The following is a 22,214-nucleotide window of genomic DNA, read 5'->3' as shown; positions in this document are numbered from 1 at the left end:
CACCACAAAAGTAGAATTAAATAGATTATTTTATTTTGGGACATTGAGAGGTGGATCAAACAGGTATAAACAGAGGAGTCAGCACTGGTGTTGTATGGAGGATTATAGTTTTTTCAGCCATTCCAGGTTGTTTCCTTTTGGCTCACATGGATGGGACGGGATGTCAGGCATATTTCCATCATCTCGTACAGGAACTGGATTAGACAGACAATTCAGAAAGAACAGTGTTACAGTAAATGGTTTAAAAACACAACCTGTAAAATGAAAACAAACAGCGACGTTTACCTGGGTAGTTTGCTGGAACCGCTGCGTTAATCTTTGCTGAATACTTTGACCAGGGGCTGATAATGGAAGAACAGTACCTGAAGGAATAATTTAACACAAGATACATCAGTGACACTTATTGAATACATTCTGTCTTCACTACGCATTTGTCAACAATTCATGCATTAAGTTGCCTCCATCCTTCATTCATTTATTAATATAGATGTGATAGTGTTTATCATATAGTTACATGGATGGTAGGAGTTTCTATTGTTGGTACTAACAGCTGCAGTAGTTGTATCCACTGCTAGTACTTGTTAGTGCGTGCAGTTATGGGTATTTGTACTAGTTATTGGTAGTTATACTAGTGACAGCAATTCTCATTGTAGTTCAGTGTGCTGTGCATCTATATGTGTCTCCCCCAATCTCTCTCTCTCTCTCTCTCTTTAACCCCAACTGGTAAAAACAGATGACCACCCTCCAAGAGCCAGGGTCTGCTCCAGGTTTCTCTGCCTGTTAAAAGGATGTATTTCTTCGACACGGTCACCAAGCGTTTGCTCCTGGAGGATTCTGTTGGTGTCTGTGAACTGGGTTATTAAGAGTCTGGTTTAGATCAGCTCTAAATGTAAAGAATCATGAGATAACTTTTGTTATGATGTGGGGCTATATAAAAAAAAATTTGATTGACTGATTATTTAAAAACAAGACAGAAAGCAAGATGGCCACTAAAAGGAGGACTCCTCACATCCTTCCTTCATTTGTTATTTTAGCAAATGTATCAACAATTTAGCTCTAGAGTTGCCTTTCAATGGAAGTAATTATGAGCAAGATGAGTAGCAACATTAAAACATCACATTATAGATTTAAATTTGGACTTTCTCCATGGGCTGGAACAACAGCATCAACTCTAATCATATCAATCACAGATATAAAATCTTTAATTTGTTGCTATATGTCATTGTACGCCTGCAGTTGTAGTGTACTGCAGTTTTATGGGTGAACTATATATCTGATCAATAACTGTATGTAGCAGTGTATACAAGAACAGAGCCTGAAAATTAGCAACAGCTCAAAACATCAACTCCATTCTTGGAATTATGTGAAATAAGTATTTATTCAATGGAACAAACAATATAGAATTTTATAATAAGAACAAAACGTAAAATGTGGACAAGATTTTAGGGATTCGTTACATTTTACATGTTACACCCACAAAACTACAATAACTGTAAATGAAAATTTCACAATTCAATTATCAATTTTAGTGTGATATTCTTCTGTGATTGAATGACTACAGCAAATAACAATTATTCACTTAGAGAAGATTAAGCAAAGGATAGAAGCAGCAAAGTTAATTTGTCCCATTATAACTTAGCAGATCCATATTTAAGTGCCTCCTTCAGTTTAAAATTTTCGCGTTTCCGTTTACACACAAACACACACAAACAAGTTCCTGTTGTGCTCTTTCACCTTCTACACGAACGCTCTCCAGTAGCAGATTGGTAACTCACCTAGCAGCCCTATGGTACAGGATGCCAGGATAACAGGCTCCTTATTCCACGCATTTTTCAGGAACCCCACGACACCTGCAGCAAACAAAATCAGACAGGTTACAGTCCTCCACAGCTACCTGGCTACTTGCAGCTAGCTAACGTTAGCAACACACCCAAGGTCACATATTCGTATTATTTCAACTGGAAGTCCTAATTTAAACTCTTTCTGCTAGGTTTTTAGCGTTAGTTATAGAATTTAAAACATTTGTTTGTGGTATCTTGAGGTCATATTAATGTCAATTACACCGGTTAGACGTGTAAAAGATGGCAAAATACACACGTACCCGCCATGTTGTCGAATGTAGTTTCAGAGAGATGTTGCTAGTGGGAAATGTAGTCACTATGAAGTGACGCATTTTTACTGCGCCGATCTCATGTAAACATTGTTTCATCAAGTGGAGTATGAAAGAAGAGCATTTATTGGCTTTACGTATAATTCCAGACGGATTTTATGCGGGTACACGATTTTAACTACCCGTACTGCCCAGGAAAAGACTAATATTCAGTCTTTGAGTTATGAACGTTGAAGGTTGAATCTGAGTTTTGAGGCTGAAGGACCCAGAGCTACGACTGAGCAGACTGTTCCTGGACTGATCACCATTAAATGTATAAGTATTGGTAAATTAACATTATAATATTTCATCATTGGTGGTACCTGTGCTTTATTAACTTCCCTACGCACACAGTTGCTTCTATATTAAACTATTCCTTTCAGAAGTCATAGTCACCAGTGTCCGTATCTATTTATCTGACCAGATTACCTATCCATTAGATTTATGTTATAAAACGGGAAAATTATTAATAGTTTTGGTTTATTTTATTATAACCGTAATGATGTCTTATAAAACTGGTATTATGTTTTCAATTGAATGGCAATAGTTCTGTCCATATGTGTTGTGAGGTTTTGTCTTCATACTTTATGCAAAGAAAATTTATCATATAATTTTTTTAATAATAACAAATTTTCTTCTTCTACAGATGATGGAGGATTTCTCTGGTTTAGCTCTTCCTCCTCTGTTTGGAGGACACATTCTGGAGGCAGAGCTGGAGCCAGGTGGAGTGGAGAGTTGGGACCAGGAGAGGTAACATTCATGTTAATGATCATGTTTGGCATCGTGATCACTGTAAAACTGAATGAGTAGGACCAGCTTAGGATCACAAAATATGCCATATGGCAAAAATATTGAAATGCGTCGTACAGACAGTTTGTATGACTTCCCATGCTCATTGATTTGAAAGTTTAACAGATTTTTTATTCCTGATTCAGAGTTGAAGTAACTAGCCAGTTACTTATGGTTTAAAATATTTATGGTCAGAGGTGTAGAAGTAACATGTTTAAAACAATTAGAATGATTAAAAAATCAATGCTAAATAAAGTCAAGTTAAACCCTACTCTGAAGCATTTTGTAAGCATATATAACAGTTTAAACAACATGAAAGCCAACATGATATTTATTGCAATATAAATTATATATTATTATATATTATATGTTTTCTTTGTGGAGTTTGCATGTTCTCCCCGTGTTCGCATGGGTTCTCTTCAGGTACTCCAGCTTCCTCCCACCATCCAAAGACATGCACTAATAGGTAAATTGGTTAAAGTAAATTGCCCATAGGTGTGAATGTGAGAGTGATTCGTTGTTCGTCTCTATATCAGCTCTACGATGAACTGGCGACACGTCCAGGGTGTACCCCGCCTTTGCCCATAGGTTGCTGGGATAGGCACCAGCACCCCCGCAACCCTCTTGAGGATAAAACAGTTCTGAAGATGAATGAATGAATAAAATTATATTATAACATTCATCATTGTCACATTAGCAATGAAACACCTGAATTCAAAATCCCAATACTAGTCTATGTATATAATAATAGAATACATTTCTGATGTAGGTAACAATATAAATCTGTAAATGAAAGGTAATTAATAAAAACTTTTTTTGACAAGTACTATAGTATTTCTGTAAAATGTCACTAGAAGATGTGAACTTTATTGTAGCAGTGTAATATAGATAAGAACTGACATTTGCCCAGTGAGACAACTGTTCTGTTTGTTCACAGAAAAAGAGATGTGAACACAGCTGAGCCCATGGACTATTTCTTTTCCAGGTGGAGCTAGGATCAGGATCCAATGATGCTTGCTGGAGAGCAGGGCTCAAGATGATGAAGAGAGAAGAGCTCTAGATAAGAGAAAATATCTGGCTCTGAGCAGACGATGCAAAGAAATTGAACAGGTGTGTGTAAACTGTAGTGTTATTGTAATGCTTTTATTTAAAAAATGAAGGGATGTGGGAGAGTATATGCAGATGTGAAACAGGTCACACTTAGACTATGTAATATAATTACTTCATTGAGAACCATAACACTATAATATTTTTTGTTTTGATTTTTAGTATCATGATTTATTAATATATTTGTTAATACAACCCTGTATCAATACTGCGAATGTTTGTTTTCTGTGCAGGTGAATCAGAAGATCCTTGGTCGCCTTCACCAAGTACAAAGAATAACAAGACGATTAAAGAAAGAGAGACGGTAAACATCTTTCTACATATTTACTACTTAAAATATTTCCACTTGAGGCCTGTATAATTTTTTTTTCTTACAGGTTCCTCATGAAGACTTTAGATGCCCATGGGGATGATTATAGAAATGCCCAGCTCACATTACTGTTGGAGGTGAGACTTAATAGATTCATGGAATATATTTAGAATAGGTTCATCAACTGAGTCAACAGACAGACTAGTCAGTCTGAGATCACTTTGTCAAAGTCATTGTGCACCATTCATCTGCCCAAACTTTTCTTTTTTTTGTTTTTGTTTTTATTGAAGCATAAGAGATACAACATCTTCCAGTCACATTAATCTGTTACATATTCCTCACAGTGTACATATTTAAAAACACTTTCTCCATCAAACAAGGTACAGTGAGGTTAATATGTTTCTGGTTGTCTCTGTCCCACTTTTTTAGGGATTAAAACTGATTCTTTTTTTTCCTTCAAACATCCAGAGAGAGAATTGCATGGACATATCTAGCTTTGTAAGACTTCCAAAAAAAAGAAAGAAAACAAACAATAATAATCCAGAATAAAAAATAAAAAGTAAAAAAGGATGCATTATATCAGATAGTGGGCAACACAGTGCAGTGGATAGCACTCGTGCCTCACAGCAAGAAGGTCCTGGGTTTGATTCCATCACCAGTCAACAGGGGTGGGACCTTTCTGTGTGGAGTTTACATGTTCTTCCTGTGTCTGCGTGGGTTCTCTCCAGGTACTCCGGCTTCCTCCCACTATCCAAAGGCATGCACTAATAGGTTGATTGGTTAATCTAAATTGCCCATAGGTGTGAATGTGAGAGTGATTGTTTGTCTCTATATGTCAGCCCTGCGATGAACTGGCGACACATCTAGGGTGTACCCTGCCTTCGCCTGTAAGCAGCTGGGATAGGCTCCAGCAACCCCCGTGACCCTAGTGAGGATAAAGCGAGTTCAGAAAATGAATGAATATATCAGATAGTCTCATTTTATGTCACCAAGGTAACATTTGGCAAGCATTGTTTCACATAGTTTTCCCAGTTTTCCCAATGATTGACAAATATTTCTAATTCTAGATTAACAGTGAAGGGGATTTTTTCCATTTTGTAAATGTCACTGGTAATTTGAACCCATTGCTGAACAGTTGGCTCATTTTGTACCATCCATTCCAGAGATACCCATCTATTTAAATAGGTGTCCTAAATACATAGTTTTAAAGTCAGAGGGAATATACATTTTAAAAATTAGCTGCATTGCTTTATTGATCTCAGACCAGTAGTTTTGTATACCCTGACAGTCCCAGAATATGTGGTAGTGATGGGTTAGCTGACAACCACAGTTTCTCCAACATTTACTCTTTACCTGGGAAAAGTGTGCTCTCTGGCATGGGGTTATGAAAAAGTGTGATATGTTTTTCCAACAATATTCTTTCCACATATGAGGTCTTGTGTTTTTCCATTGAGATGTACATATTTGCTCCCAGTCTTCATCTGTTATTACTAATCCTCCTTCCTTTTCCCATTTTTTAAAAATGTTTTTGGTGGAATGACTTTAAGATTTGAAATATTCATATCCATTCTCACAGAGGCTGAGGTCTCAGAGGTGGACTCATCCATTACCCAAGCTGAAGTCACCGAGGTGGTTGGCAAGCTCCTCAGTGGCAGGGTGGATGAGATTCGCCCTGAGTACCTCAAGTCTCTGGATGTGCAGGGGCTGTCTTGGTTGACACGTCTCTGTAACATTGCGTGGCAGTCGGGGACAGTACCTCTGGATTGGCAGACCGGGGTGGTGGTCCCCCTTTTTAAGAAGGGGGACTGGAGGATGTGCTCCAGCCATAGGGGGATCATACTCCTCAGCCTTCTGGGGAAAGTCTATTCCAGGGTACTGGAGAGGAGGATCCGACTGATAGTCAAACCTCGGACCTATCCAGGTTGGTGAGGAGTCCTTACCCCAAGTGGAGGAGTTCAAATATCTTGGGGTCTGGTTCACGAGTGAGGGAAGGATGGAGCGTGAGACTGACAGACGGATCAGTGCAGCGTCTGCAGTGATGCGGTCATTGTATTGCTCTGTCATGGTGAAGAAGGAGCTGAGCCAAAAGGCGAAGCTCTCAATTTACCATTCAATCTACATTCCTGCTCTCACCTATGGTCATGAGCTTTGGGTCATAACTGAAAGGACAAGATCCCGGATACAAGCGGTTGAAATGAGCTTCCTCCGTAGGGTGGCTGGGTGCACCCTTAGGGATAGGGTGAGGAGCTCAGTCACCAGGGAGGAGCTCGGAGTAGAGCCGCTGCTCCTCCACATCGAAAGGAGCCAGCTGAGGTGGCTCGGGCATCTGTTTCGGATGCCTCCTGGACGCCTCCCTGGGGAGGTGTTTCAGGCATGTCCGACCGGGAGGAGACCTCAGGGAAGACCTAGGATACGCTGGAGAGACCATGTCTCTCGGCTGGCCTGGGAACGCCTCGGGGTCCCCCCGGAAGAGCTAGAGGAGGTGTCTGGGGAGAGAAAGTCTGGGCATCCCTGCTTAGACTGTTGCCCCCGCGACCCAGCCCCGGATAAGTGGAAGAGGATGGATGGATGGAAATATTCTTATAAAGCTGTGATATTATCCCTGTTGGGAGTTCTGATTTGTATGCTTTTATAAAAACTTTAATAAGGGGGTTTTATTGTTCTGTATTTTTTGTCCTGATTTCCTGATTGTAGTAATTTTGTATTTGTAGATATCTGTAAAAGTCTTGGTTTTCCAATTTAAAAGTTTCCTTTTGTGTATCAAAGCTATTCATTTGATTTTCTTTGGTAATTTGGTGAAATGTTTTAATACCTTCTGTTATCCACATCTGCCCCATCTTAACGATAGAATGTACTGACAGGTGACACTTGGTCTCTTCACTGGCACACTGTGTTTTTTCACTAGGTGTAAACTAGGGCTTTTTAAATGGGGCTTTTTGTATTTAGGCCCAATATGGCTACTTTATTGTAGTGACTCGTCATGGCAGGATTAACCTGTAAAAAGGCAGAGGGATTGGTAAAAAAAGCATGATTTCAGCATCTTAAATCAAAATGTAACATTGGACTCAACAATAATGATATGTTACAATAATGTTAAAAATGTCTTTGTTGAATATCGTCCTAACATGATTTTACAACAGTTATGAAAACAAAATGACATACAGTTTGGGTGAGGTTTTTTGCTATTGGATCAAAGCAAGTCTGCCTGCTGCTTTGTTTCAATGGAAAATCTAAGAAAAGTGTTTTTTAAAATTTTTTTCCAGGATGAGCCTGGAGCCAGTTTAGATCCCACTCCTGGAGTAGAAGACGACAGACTCAATGGCGTGTCTGGTTCAACTTCGTCTGCAGTGTTACATCATGCTGCTGGACCAAAGAAGAGGAGGCATCGAATTCAAAAGCAAGAAAGGGATAAAGACCAGCAGGTAGGTAAAGTCTGCTGGGTGGCTACATCTAAATCAGTGACTCGTTTCTGACATTGTGCTCCATGAATGAATAAACAGGAGACATGGATGGATACAGACTATTTAGACATCATGTTAAACAGAGTAGCAGCTTTCTATTAACTGAATTTCTTTCTGTTTTCCCAGACTGAAGGAGACATGTCAGTGTTGGCAGACACATCGTTTGGAGAAATGCCCAGCCCGCCCTCTCTATCTCATTGACTGACCCTGACTGGTAACCTTGGATGTGATGATACATAAAAGAGCGCCCAGTTTCTTAAACTGTTTCATAAATACCTGTATGCGGCCTCTGTTCAACCAGTCTTTGCACTAAATGTAATTATACTTGACCATTGTGAGCAAATGAAAAGTTTGCCAGGTGCATACATACATACAAACATATTCTTTGTATATTTTTTTGTTTTTACTTTTTATATTGAAAGTTGATGTAATCACATGAATATCAGTTACAGTGTGTCATGTACAATCTTGTTTGGATAAGATCTAGCAACTGAAATTAAATTTCAGAGAAGCTACATTTTTTTCACAATAACTATGACAATATTGACCTAGACCACTTTAATACAGTAAAGAAAGGATCATCTTAAAAAATATTGTGAAGTCACTGCAAACTGCACTGCACTTAAAGTTCTGTTGTGTTTTTTTCATCTCCTGTATGTTCAATATTGTAGTGTTACAACTGAAAATAGCTAGAGAAACGAATTGCTGTTTATTTGTGTTCTCACATTTAGCTTTTTAACACTGACTGTCCGCTACACAAGATTAATTATACTTTCATACCATAATTTCAATACACATCCTCCAAAAATGTAGGTTTCAGCCATAGATAAATAGCAATGTGGTATTTGCATCATACAGATCATTGTATCTATACGCAGGTGATTTTATTTAGCATCACCAGTTCCATTTAGCTGCTTTTTCAGGTTTTTTTCTCAGATTTCACAGAACCGTGTCATTGAGTGTTCTCTAGTGATCATGAATGAATGTGCTAACATTAAAAAAAAAAAAAAACATAGTGTCACGTAGTAAACTCAGGAGTTAATAAATAAAGAAATACTGAAGTGTTCTGAAACATTTTTAAGAACCATGTTTAAGAGGTGGTTTGAGGTTTTTAATGCATCAATGGTTTGTATCGATCACAGTTCATCATTCTGAGCCAATGGCTGGTCGTCGTTTCAGCGGATGTGTCTGACTGACAGGCATCCAAATTGTCCAATCAGATTTTGTAGATTATATTTAGGGCGGGGTCTGTTCGAGGAGGTGGGATTTTAGGTACCGTCCATCTTCAGCTACATTACAGTGAGCGAGCTTGTCGAAAAGAAAACACAATTTGGAAGTAAAGAAGACTTTCTGGAATTAGTTTTGGCTGTACTTGAAAAAAGACAAACGAAAGCCCATACAATAGGTAAATGTCTTAAACAAGTATGAATGTAGATGCTCGGGTCGACCCAATTTCCCTTTTTCCTAAATTTGGCTAGCTGGCTAGCTAAGCTGCTAGCTAGCATTTTATGCATTAGCTAGCCAGACAGTTAGCTAAATTAGCTAGCAGGTTTTCGTTTAGAACGGATTGTGATATATTGATCATTTTACAACGCCAAACCACAATACAAACGCTATATTGGACCCTCAAAATAATGATGCATGTTTATGGAATCCATCCATCAATATATTGCGTTCTTGTTTTGAAACGGTTCAGGTAATGATCGAGCGAGGTGGAGGTGCTAAGTGACTGGCTAGTATTAACGTTAGCTGGCTAGGTCGCTAAATTTAGCTGATAACCATTTTAGTTACATTGGAAACATTAGCTGCATTAATTCTGTGTTGGAGAATTCAACAGTATGCGTGCATTCATGGGAAATACGGGTTTAAAACGTTTCCTGTTTCTGTAAATATATCGTTATTTGTGCAGCTAACGTCAAGTGGCAGCTAACTGGTGTTCACGTCAGTTCCAGTGAGAGTACCGATGTACTGATGGCTCTTTTGAGCGGATTTGTGTTTTCTCTCTACTGTGTTTGAATAAACGTGATATTTTTCTTTACACAGCTAACTTTGTGACAGACGGAATGTGGACAGTGTCGTAGTCAGAGCCATGGCTGACAAGAGAAAACTTCAAGGTAAAACTCTGCTGCTCTCATCAGCAGTGTTGCACAGGAACCACCACTATGGCCAACGTCGCATCTTTTTATTGTGCAGATACCCTTGACTGATTTTATTTGGTTATATGATAATGTGAAGATGTATGAATCTCTGCTGGTTTTGCATAAAACTGTGCCCAGTGACGTTGTCTACTGTCCATCTCCACAGGTGAAATCGATAGATGTTTGAAAAAAGTAGCAGAGGGTGTAGAACAGTTTGAAGATATCTGGCAAAAGGTAAAAAAAAAAAAAAAAAAGTCTAAGCATTCCGCCTCTATTTAATGCTGCATTTGTAAAATAATGCAAAAAAACCCCATAATACATTTATGATTTGTGTGCATTACAGCTTCATAATGCAGCCAATGCAAACCAGAAGGAAAAATATGAAGCTGACCTCAAGAAAGAGATTAAAAAACTACAGGTAGAGTAGTAAAGTTTTGTTGTTTTTTTTTTCATTTAAGTGGCAAATAAACAGTGCAATTCCTTTTTTCCATACTTCACTGTTTTAACCATCTTTAATCTTTCCAGCGATTGAGAGATCAGATAAAAACATGGGTGGCCTCAAACGAGATCAAAGACAAAAGGCAGCTAGTTGAGAACCGCAAACTAATTGAAACGGTATGGCTGCATGTTATTTAAATGTTATACAGCTGTATTGGTTTATTTTATGTTGGTTTATTTAAAATGAAATTAATCAGCAATACTTGGTTAATTACTGAGCCATGCTATACCTTTTTCTCTTTAGCAAATGGAGCGGTTCAAAGTGGTGGAGCGTGAAACAAAAACAAAGGCCTACTCAAAAGAAGGACTGGGGCTCGCACAGAAGGTGGACCCAGCTCAGAGGGAAAAGGAGGAGACGGGACAGTGGCTAACAGTAACATAACCTATGTTATATCTACACCACCTACACATTTTTAATATTTTTTTTTTCTGAAAGGTTAAATTAAAGTAAATTTCTCACATGTAAACCAGTTTTACAAATATAGCGAAGACATTGAAAATGATGTTTTTAGTCATATTTGAATAGTAAATATAAAATGGGGACCTCAATGGAAATGTGTATAGAGGACTCCTTAATGTTAAAATGTGTTGAACAGTCTGAGTCATTTGCACTGTTTTTTTGTCTTCCCCAGAATACAATAGACACTCTGAATATGCAGGTGGATCAGTTTGAAAGTGAGGTGGAGTCTCTCTCAGTTCAGACAAGAAAGAAGAAGGGTGACAAAGAGGTGAGTCTTTTTTTCCTTTCATCCTTTGTGACATTCTGTAGCTTATGTGTGTCAAGTACTGTAGTCCTTCAAGAGGTTTTTGTTACAAACATTTTTTTTTTTTGGTCATTCTGCATTGCAGAAGCAAGATCGCATCGATGAGCTCAAGCGATTGATTGAACGGCATCGATTTCACATTCGCATGTTGGAGACCATTTTACGAATGCTTGACAATGACTCTGTGCCAGTGGATGCGATCCAGAAGATCAAAGATGATGTTGAGTACTACATTGATTCCTCCCAAGACCCAGACTTTGAAGAGAATGAATTCCTGTATGATGACTTAGACCTGGAAGACATCCGTGAGTATATTGTGCATACAGTATATTCAGTAGGGGTGGATGATCTGGTGAAAGGATCATTAAAAACACAATCTTGATCTATAATTTGGATTACACTCATTCTTGAATAGCAGTAGAGCACAATATGAACTATTAAAATAGAAAATTGACCACAGTTAATAATATTATTATTGTTTTGGTATGAAAATATTTACTAGCTTTTATACTTCTAATTTATTATGTATAGTATTTGCTCTTGTGCCGTGTACTTCTATTTTACTCATTTTTGCTGTGGTACTCTATTGTTGTATCTATCGATCGATCAATCGCAGTTCACCATTTTCTGATTTGACCTGTCACAGTTTCATAATCACAAATGTTTGTTCACTTTTCATAATTGCATAAAAGAGCCTTAATGCTGTTAAGCACAGTTGCTTCCGGAAAGAATCCACAGTATTTACTGGTCAGAGTTCTGCAGCCACCAGCAGCTGAAATGTGACCAGAATATGTTTTGTTTACATGATTTTATTTCATTAATAACATAATCAATAGTCAAAGATCCCCTGCAGGTGAAAGTGGACTTACCAAACACTTTTAGTACTTACAATCTCCCAAGTATCACTTGGATACAAGGAAAAAAAACTGCCAACCCAGCATCAATCCTAGACTAAACGGCTGATATGCTGGACGATACAAATGCAAGACAGATATTTATAGACTGATGTTTTTTTATTATTTTAATACCAAAATAATAACCTATAGTGGAGATATTGCCATCTTTAGCTAATTTTCTGTCATTTATGTTTGTTTTAATGATGTGATTAGTACAAACTTTCTGAAAAGCAAATCATATAATTTTAATTCTAATATGCAGACATCAGTCAAGATTCATTCTACATTTTAACCCAAAGTTTTTGTTCTGACAATCTCATCTGTTTTTAACATGACTCCTACTCTCTTGCAGCGGCAGCATTAGTTGCCACTTCTCCATCAGGTCAGGGTAACGTTGAAGATGAGATGTATCTCCACTCCAGCAGCACTCCCACTTCCACCACTTCCTCTTCACCTATTCCACCTTCCCCAGCCACTTGCACTGCTGTAAGTTCTTGTCTAGGAAAAAACTATAGTTGGTTGTTAAAGGAATTCTGTGTACACAATACATTAGTATATTCTGACAAACTTCTGACATAATTCTGCCAATTTATACACATTTTCCTCTCTTAAGTTTGCATTCAGTTTACCCTCTACAAGCCCAATTGTGTTCTGATCCACTGATTAGTATGATGAATAACATTTTCAAAAGTGGATTGTCATATCAAGGTATCTCCTCCTATAGGAGAACTCAGAGGACGATAAGAAAAGGGGACGTTCGACAGACAGTGAAGTAGTCAGGTGAGAGGCTCTCATCTGTGCTGTGTCAGTAGATGAAAAGTTTAGTGCAGCTCTCTTCACCCCTTGGTCCTGGAGAGTCTTGGTGGCTGAAGGGTTTTGGCCTCTCAGGCACTAAAAGGAATAAGCTTGTTCTCTTGGGACCACGGCTGGAGACTAATGATTTAGTTGTACCATCTCCTGCATTTCTGGGCCTACATAGTTCACAGTAAACTTTGCTCCTCATACACTGTGTAGCACTGTGGGTGCCCTCTGGGTAGTTATGTCTGAAATCTCTGATACTCTGTCATTTTCAGTCGCCTGTGAAGAACGGCACCCCATCCTTGCTATCTTCCTTCTCTTCCTCCACCACCTCTGGGTCCTCCTCGTCCTCCTCCCTTGTGTCCATGGCGAGTGTTGTTGGAGGTATTCCTGCGGTTCCCACGAGCAGTGGTCTTATAGGAAGCTTCAGCAGTGCAGTGCAGCAACATCACCATCAACCTGCACAGCAGCAGCAACAACCTCAACCACCAAACCAACCGCAGCAACAGCAGCAGCCGCCACCTCAGACAAAACCCTCCGTCACCTCACACAATACCCCCAGCCCACCAAGCAACCCCCTCCTACCAGCCTCCACTGCTCCCTCTCTCCCTACACCCAGCACACCCAGTTCATCAGCTCCCAGTTCTCAGTCTCAGCCTACATCTGGGCTAACCCCAGCATCCAGCTTGGGGCTTGGGCTTGGGCTTGCATTGAGCAAAGGTGGCATGACGGGGACCAGCAGTGCCAATCAGATACCTGGTTTGGGCCTGGGCAGCCATGCTCCCTCTCTAAACACAATGGCAGGGCTTATTTCGGGTTCCACGCCTGCCCCTTATGCTCAGGCAGCAGCTTCAGGAGGCCTGGGTTTGAGCAGCACCACCCAGTCCAGCATTTCAGCAGAGAGCAGCACTTCCATCCCCACCACTGGCTCCAGTGGAGTCACCACCAATGGGGCGGGGACCGGCCTTGGTTTGCTAGGCTCCAGCCCGGCCCATAGCTCTCTGAGTGGGAGTATTCTGGGGTTGGTTCCTGGGCAGAACACCCCTGGAGCCTCTCAGGTGCCACCTAGTTCCGTCAGTGCTGCCCCTGGAGTAGTTGGTCTGATGGGAAGCAACGGAGGGAGCGTCGGCGTGGTTGGAGGAGTTGGGGTGAATGCTGCTCCTGCGAGACCACCGAGCGGACTGAAACAAAATGGTAGCACAAGTATGTCAATTTCCTCTAAGTATTTCTGTCTCTAACATGTTCAGAAATGTAATTCAGTTGTGTGTTTTGTGTCTCAGGTTACAGCGCTGTTGTGGCGGAGAGTTCCACAGAATCAGCTCTAAGCACACCGAGCCAGTCACAAAGCAGCCAACCATCATCTCTCAGCTCCTCAACCAGTCAGCCGTAAGTTATTTATTCTCCAACTCATCGAATCCTCTAATCTATTTACACCTTTTATTTTGTATGTCAGAAATTGTGTGACTCCTTCAAAATTCTAAACTTAAGTCTGCAATAAAATGTATAAGAATATCTTAAATATGATTTTGACAAGTGTTAAAAAATGATTGGCTTATGAAGCTAGAGTTACTTTCATAGAGTTGCATTGACTTTTATCCTGAGTTTAAATGTTTGGGGGAAATTCACATTCCAACAAAACTGCAAAACAAAAGTAACATGAAAGTAACCACTGAACTCTGCATCCTGAATTTATTGGACCCCATTCAACTAGCTAAAGAAATGGCTACTTCTATAAATAATAAGTTAAGATTTGTTTCTCCAAGCTTTTCTTGGGGTGTATTCACACCTAGAAAGTCTTTTGGTCCACTTATTTGATTCGGATCAAATGTGGACTTTATGTTTTTTTGTTTGGGTCGGATCACATTGTCATTGCATTCTTTTTCCTAGTGGACCAAACTTTGGAAACAGAAGCACACATGTGATGGCTGGCATTGGACAGAAAAGTTAGGGGCAGGGTGAATTGGAGACGGCAGGTGTTGATGAAAACAAACATGGAGGTCCTAAGTGCAGTTATCGCTTTCTGGATATTTATTCTATTTTTACAGATACAAATTTATGAAAATATTGTTAACTGTCAAGAACAGCTCGTTCGGAGCCATTTTTGTAATGTGGGCATCTGACGAAATGTCAGTGAGACATTCAATCTCATCATTGCTCTATGTCTGTCCACGGTTCATGGCTGCTGCTGCAATTAGCTCTGACTACCTGTGCGGTTTGGTTACTTCCGGTTCCAGCGGCTATGGTGGCTCATCAACCACAAAAAGGCGCGTGATTCCTTGGTTTGTTTTGGCTCGAGGCTGGTTGTATTCACAACTGAGGTGAGCCAGCCCAGAGTCCCTTTGGAAGCAGACCAAGACCAGGTCTGCTTATTTGATTTGAATCAGAGTTTGCATGCTTGTATTCACACCAAAAAAAAAAAAAAAAAAAAAGAAGTCAGGACTTTCCAGGGAAACGAACCAAACAAAGTAGGTCTGAATGCACCCTTAGATCTACTCTGGGTAAGTTTAGGTTAGGTTCAGTAAAGTTCAGTTTCGGTTTTGATTCAAGATCACTGACTGTTTTGTTGAAGCCTGTTATTTAACTCTTTCAATGCCATGGGCCGATTAAATCGGCTTTACGAATACAACCTTTAAAGTGCCACGGGCCGATCAGATCGGCTTTGGAGAACACGCCATATTTGTGTACAAACAAACCATCCACCCCCATTTCTTTCTCACATTTCGATGACGTTCTTTCTGTGTCCCCCTTTTGAGACCAATCAGACAGGAATTTGAGGTCACGCGACCGAATAAATTATGCAAATTATGATCAATAATGAATCGGCTGCGTCCGGTGCGTTTTGAATCTAATCAGCAATCGGTCGGATGTTACCGAGCGGTTTCCTGCAGGATTCTTCAAATATTATAAAAACGACGCGAAATACTGAAAAACGGCCAAATTCTGTGGCACTTTTAAGGCTTATTAGCCCCTTAACTGTCTGGCACCGAAAGAATTAAAAAAAAAAAAAAATTAAAAAATAAATAAATATATATATATATATATATATATATATATATATATATAAGAAAACACTCAAATCAGTAACTTGGGGTGTGAAAGGTCTTAGAGTTACATGGGAACTCAGAACATTAAGTTGGTCTGTGTTCGCCATTTGACCCCAGCATGATGGTAAATCAAATTAGTCTTAAATTATGTTCAGTATCTGTAAAAAGCTTTTAAATACAGCTGTCACAAATCCCGCATGTGCATTAAATATGTTAAATATGCTTTGCCACTCCCCTTCTATCTGCCACAGGATGGACAACGGCCCCAGTTTAATCAGCTCCATCACCCTGCCTCCCAGCTCTCCGTCCCCCCGTTCTCAGACAGCACACCTGGAGGAGGGAGCCTCCTCAACGGGCCCCACTCCTACTCTCAAGCCTCTGAGGGCCTCAAGGTGAGCGTCCAGTCAGGGGTTGTAGCAGAGAGGGCACATATTATACGCAACCTAAAAATAGCCTGCATTTGTTTAAACCAAGCAAAGAGTAATTGATCCTTATTAAGTATTCTGAATTTCCCCTGAGAGATTACGAGGCCATCAAGACAGATGTGAGACCGTAAAATCAAAAGCTTTGTTCACAAACAACTCATTGCTATTTCCTGGTCAGATTTACTAAATTATCCCCTTCAATTGGATCATTTTTAGTTCAATAAGGTGACTGTGGTGGCACTGGCAATTTTGCTTCACGCAGTAGTCAACAAAAAAGGGTAAAGCTGTGAATAGAATTAGAATATCCTCGTCTGCCTACGAACCTCTGCTCTCTGCAGCTGCCCCCACAGTACAAGCCCACACTTGTGATGCATTTAGCTACAAATCATGTAATGCTAAGATGCAGATATTTGCATGTGCACCTGTCTTGTTCTCTTCATTGCAGTTATGAAGAAAACACTGCCAGGCAATTTTTGAGACTAAATGAGTCAGATGAGTTGCAGAGTTCTGTTTGTTTTGAATCTGTTGCTCAGATGTAGTGTAACAGGTCATAGTTTAATGTTATGGCTAAAGGTGCATGAGTTTACCCTGACCCTTGCCCTTATGCTCATTTTACAATCCCGTTTCCTCATCAGGCTCCTGAGCCTCTGAGCTCTCTGAAGGCGATGGCTGAAAGGGCAGCGCTGGGATCTGGTCTAGATGGAGAAATTAGCAACCTGCACCTAACAGACAGAGGTCAGAATGGAACGACATTCTACGTATGATAATTAATGGCTCGTGATATGAAACTGCTATCACATGCGTACCAGTTTTTTACATTTTGATGAATAGGTTATGTTCAGTAATTATAGATTGTTCTTCAGTTGCTGCTGTTTCAAAGGTCAAAGGTCAGAGCACCTCATATAGTTCTGAAATCAATATTTAATGACTCAAACTACTAAAATATTTATCATAGGTTTATGTTACATTATTTAAAAGTAAATGCTTCTCTTTGATTCATATCATTGAATTTTTTTTTTCACCAGCTAATCGAACTAGTTCTACAGGCTGGCCGTTAAATAATAAAATACTTGCTGATAATGTGGTAGCAGATGTTCCTATTTTGTTATTCATAAATATTTAGTGTACCAGTTTCTGCCAGTGTAACCACATGAAGAGAGGGAGAGGTCCTTGAGGAGAATTGCTTTCTCATTCATTCTTTCTCTGTCCTGTAGATATTTTCTCTGGTTCATCTGCAGCGCCCGGCACTCCTGCAGCCCCTCAGCCGTCCGTGTCGGAAGTCAGCATCCCCCCATCGCTCGGGGTGTGCCCGCTGGGACCCACCCCACTCCCCAAAGACCAGCTGTACCAGCAGGCCATGCAGGAGTCTGCGTGGACACACATGCCGCACCCCTCTGACTCTGAGAGGATCAGGTGAAAGCTCCACATTTTTCATTAATATTTCATCTACTGCAGTTCCACAGTAACAGTTAAGGTGGCCTATTTTTATCCTTATTAGAAGCTTATTAAGCATAATCACTATTCCTGCACAACAACCTTTGAGGTGTGAAATACTGTAAGATCATTTATTATTTAAACCACGGGTGTCCAACTCATTTTAGTTCAGGGGCCACATACAGCCCAATGTGATCTCAAGTGGGCTGGACCAGTAAAACAATAGCATAGTAATATATAAATAATGACAGCTTAAAAATGTTCTCTTTGTCTTAAAGTGAAAAATGTAAAATTACCCTGTGAATAACTTAAACAACCAAGAACATCAAAGTGCATTTTTACTAATATTATGCCTCAGCTCATCATTTACTCATGTGCATCAAAACATACAGATCACAGTGGATCTACAAACACACCAAACGTTTAGTAACAGGCAGAATTATTGTTTTACTTATTTTTCTTCAGACATTTCAGGTTGTACATGGTTGTTCATGTTATTCCCTTTTTTGTGAAAGAATAGTTTGTAAATGTAAACATTGTTATATAATTTTTACTTTTTTTACACTAAAAGAAAACAATTTGGAGTGGTTGTTATTTATATATTATGGTATTATTTTACTGGTTCCACCCACTTGAGATTGAATTGGGCCGCATGTGGACCCTGAAATTACTGATTGTACATGTCTTCAGTGTAATTTTTGGCTTTCACAAATTCATCCCACTGGCCGGATTGGACCCTTTGGTGTGCTGGATTTGATCCACAGGCTGTACATTTGACACCCCTGATTTAAAGTATGACATACATGCAAGTGTGGGTTTCTTTGTACATCATCAGTTGCTGGTTTTTCTCTGTGGATTATTAGAGTGTACTGTGGAATAATATGAACATCTGCAGGTGAGCTGTTATCAGTTGTTGATGTTACTCATTTCCGTCTGTTCTGTCCTAAAGGCAATACCTGATGAGGAATCCGTGTCCCACATTGCCCTTCCACCATCAGATCCCACCTCACCACTCTGACTCCATAGAGTTCTACCAGAGACTGTCCACAGAAACGCTGTTTTTCATCTTCTACTACCTGGAGGTAACTGCACACCCACTCAGCTCACACACGCAAAGCTTCTGCCCAGTCAGCCTTTTCTGTTCATCTGCCTTTTCCCCCCTCGTGTACCGGAGACTGCATTTGTAAGCTTAATCCTCTCTTTGACGTATCTCTCTCTCAGGGCACCAAGGCTCAGTATCTGTCTGCCAAGGCTCTGAAGAAGCAGTCATGGAGGTTTCACACCAAGTACATGATGTGGTTTCAGAGGCACGAAGAGCCCAAGACTATCACTGACGAATTTGAACAGGTGCAGACCCTCTACAGTCCATATACACAGGACAGCTTTAACTAACACTGTTAACATGCACAAAATGGACAGGTTTTACTCTTATTCTGTATAAGATCATATTTCTAATAAGATGTTTACACTGCTAATGAAAAAAATATTCAACTAATTATCAAATGATTTTTTTGAGATCGGATTTAATTTCCCTTCTACATGCAAATAAATAAGCTCATTTTTAACCTAAACACACACAAGCTTTCATTTCAGTATTGACAGATTGACTTTGTATGTTTTCACATTGAATGCAGGACTACACAGCTTTAAGAAGCAATGTTCTCCTGCTTGTTACTCACCTACATGTCATTGCACCTTTAATATCAGTGCTCACTACTTCAACCATTCCATTTGTTTCATTAGTTATCTTTAATGACATATACTTTAGTGATTATTGAATAATAAAGCACTTAAAATATGTTCACAAATTTCTGCAGTAAAAGTGAGACACACTCTAAATGCCCCAACATATTCTCCATAAATAGGTGTATTACAAACACACTCCATTCAGAGAAAAGGCTAATTCAGAGAATCCAAACAGAACTGCTTTTCACATTTACGTCAAATTCAGAGTAAAAGTATATGCATGTAAACATAGTGACTGATTTGTAATGTTGTGTTAATGATGATTTTTTTCCCTGCAGGGCACTTACATTTACTTTGACTATGAAAAATGGGGCCAGAGGAAGAAGGAGGGGTTCACCTTTGAGTACAGGTACCTCGAAGACCGAGACCTGCAGTGACGGACACAGTGAAGCGAAAAGGACAGAGAGACAAAACGTGCTGCTGTTGACATTCCGAGACTGAACTCCAAACTGTGGATAGAGATTGTGATGTGTAGTAGAAACCCTCTCCTAACATGGAGACTGGTATCTGTATAGGCTGCATCTCATGTGAAGCCCTCGCTCCTCATGTAGCAGATTGCTTTTGACTAAAAAACGCCCTGTGGGCCTGATCAAACGCAGTGTGCTGTATGGGCTGAGGGGGTTTTCATTAGAGATCTGCGTTTGTGCCTGTCTGTGTGCACACTCAGTATGTGGCATTAGGAAAGCCTACCCCATGCATGTTTCTCATGTTTTGTTTTCTTTTTCCGTTTCATCAAAGATTCTCTGTACCACCTACCCAACATGAGCCTGGAAGCCTTTGACTTGACACAAAACAAACCTTGGATTGGATTGTGAAGTAAACTGCCCATCTTGTATTTACTGTAATTTGGTGGTTTAGAATTGGGGAAGTACATTGGACATTTAGTCATGGTGTGTAGGAATGGCTTCTTTTAAGACCCTACGATGCCTGTTGAATATGGTCACTATTAGAGATAGTGAGCGGTTATCAATAGTTTTATTGATATTGTCTTGGTCAATTTAAACGCTGATTGAGAGTGACCACAGGGCCTCTCCCCTGTGAAGGGGAAAGAGTCCTATTGGACATGGATTAAATTGCTATGCAATTGAACTGGTCTCTGACTCCCTCTCTTTACAGAAAACGTGTTTTTAAGTTAACCTGTCAGACAAATGCATTATTATGGCGCATTCATGTTTGTGAGAAATTAATAAACTTGTAAAATAAATCTCACCAATAGGCTTTGAGAAATTACTCTACTTGATGTTTAATTCGTGCAACACAAATTTCCCATTGGCCTCAAAGCCAGCGTCCATGCTCAGCGTAGTGAATGTACATGTCCCCAAATTCTGTAGACACAACACAGATCACCTCTTCTAGTCTCCAAATACACAGGTAGTGTTAAATAATCAGTTTGTTTGAGTCAACGTCCCCTTTTATTACTTTGGTGTTATGTCATCCTGAAATCCCACTGTGTTTAATTTACCACCTGATACCACCTGAAGTGAAGACCCGCTACAGTGACTGTGCACTGATTCAACTGTTTACATGTAGAAAATTACACATCTGGTGGTAGATTCAACTGGTGGTGAAGAAACATTTCGTCTGCCGTGCTTGTTGACGTGCAACCCAGAGGAACAAACCCATTTACACTGTAATCGGCTGATGGACAGATCCCAGCTTGTCTTTGAATCGGAAAGAGTGTTACAAGCAACGAAAACATCTAGAATCTGTACTGAGTTTAATCTTATGTTGCGTGTAAAATTCAGCTCCTGGTTAGTTTTCGGCTTTTTTTTTTGGGTGGGAGAGGGAGGGAGGGGGCGATTGAGGATGTGAAAAAGAAATATGTTTTAAGTTATGAGGAGATTGCCTTTTATAGATTCTATTTTTGGGGCTTTAAGGTTTTCAGAAAGGGAAGGGTGGATAAGAAATGTGAATTTCAAGACATATTTACAGTTTTTTTCTCATCACAGTTCTGCATGGGAGATGTCATAAAACGGGGTTATAACAGGATTGTACAATTTCAATAAATACTTTTAAGAAATGACATGTCGGTGTGTTTGGTAAAGTCCAGCCATTTCTACACTATATAGACAGTTTCCTCATTTTAGATTACAGTCATGTAAAAACTCAAAAAAAAGAGTTTGGTAAATTTATGTCCAACTTTAGTACTATGGTCAAGTTACTCGGAGCATTTATTACATTTTTTAATGTTAAAACACTAAGATTCTTGAAATTCAGTCTGTGAAACACTTAGCCAATGTTACTAACCTGAACACACATGATCTGCTTCACAATCAGTTTGCAATTTAATGACATTTCTCACAAAACTACACAATCTGCTGCACTAATCTTTCACATTCACACAAATACTTCACTTAATTGGTTATAAATAAGACACAATAATACTCCATGTGATGTGATACATCACACCTACAGGGTGGGGAAGCAGTATTCACAATGAACATTTAGTTGTTTTTTCTCAGCAGGCACTACGTCAATTGTTTTGAAACCAAACATATATTGATGTCATAATCATACCTAACACTATTATCCATACCTTTTCAGAAACTTTTGTCCATATGAGTAATCAGGAAAGCAAACATCAAAGAGTGTGTGATTTTCTGAATGCACTCGTCACACCAAAGGAGATTTCAAAAATAGTTGGAGTTCCATAAA

General features: G+C 39.6%; 3 protein-coding genes across 3 annotated transcripts; 2 read left to right on the top strand and 1 right to left on the bottom strand.

The window, feature by feature from the left end:
* Positions 1–11: 11 nt before the first annotated feature.
* ndufa3 (NADH:ubiquinone oxidoreductase subunit A3) lies at positions 12–2,155 on the bottom strand. The gene is given in 5 exon segments (XM_030158798.1): positions 12–194; positions 286–348; positions 351–362; positions 1,776–1,850; positions 2,102–2,155. Coding segments are annotated over 5 exon segments (249 nt in total). The 5' UTR covers positions 2,109–2,155; the 3' UTR covers positions 12–102.
* Positions 2,156–2,795: 640 nt separating this feature from the next.
* On the top strand, positions 2,796–8,877 carry tfpt (TCF3 (E2A) fusion partner). The gene is given in 8 exon segments (XM_030158797.1): positions 2,796–2,879; positions 2,882–2,899; positions 3,924–3,950; positions 3,953–4,048; positions 4,279–4,349; positions 4,423–4,492; positions 7,619–7,777; positions 7,943–8,877. Coding segments are annotated over 8 exon segments (600 nt in total). The 3' UTR covers positions 8,018–8,877.
* Positions 8,878–9,067: 190 nt separating this feature from the next.
* cnot3a (CCR4-NOT transcription complex, subunit 3a) lies at positions 9,068–21,582 on the top strand. The gene is given in 19 exon segments (XM_030158799.1): positions 9,068–9,221; positions 9,860–9,930; positions 10,121–10,188; positions 10,298–10,372; positions 10,480–10,569; positions 10,697–10,825; positions 11,085–11,180; positions 11,302–11,521; positions 12,465–12,598; positions 12,837–12,887; positions 13,186–14,113; positions 14,191–14,296; positions 16,206–16,264; positions 16,267–16,346; positions 17,015–17,114; positions 17,594–17,792; positions 18,763–18,895; positions 19,035–19,160; positions 19,838–21,582. Coding segments are annotated over 18 exon segments (2,718 nt in total). The 5' UTR covers positions 9,068–9,221; positions 9,860–9,905; the 3' UTR covers positions 19,937–21,582.
* Positions 21,583–22,214: the final 632 nt, after the last annotated feature.

The sequence above is a fragment of the Sphaeramia orbicularis genome, chromosome 16, assembly GCF_902148855.1.
Source record: "Sphaeramia orbicularis chromosome 16, fSphaOr1.1, whole genome shotgun sequence".
In the NCBI taxonomy this organism is placed as follows: domain Eukaryota; kingdom Metazoa; phylum Chordata; class Actinopteri; order Kurtiformes; family Apogonidae; genus Sphaeramia; species Sphaeramia orbicularis.
Note: the sequence above shows the minus strand (reverse complement) of the source record. Positions and strands in the feature narration are given on the sequence as shown.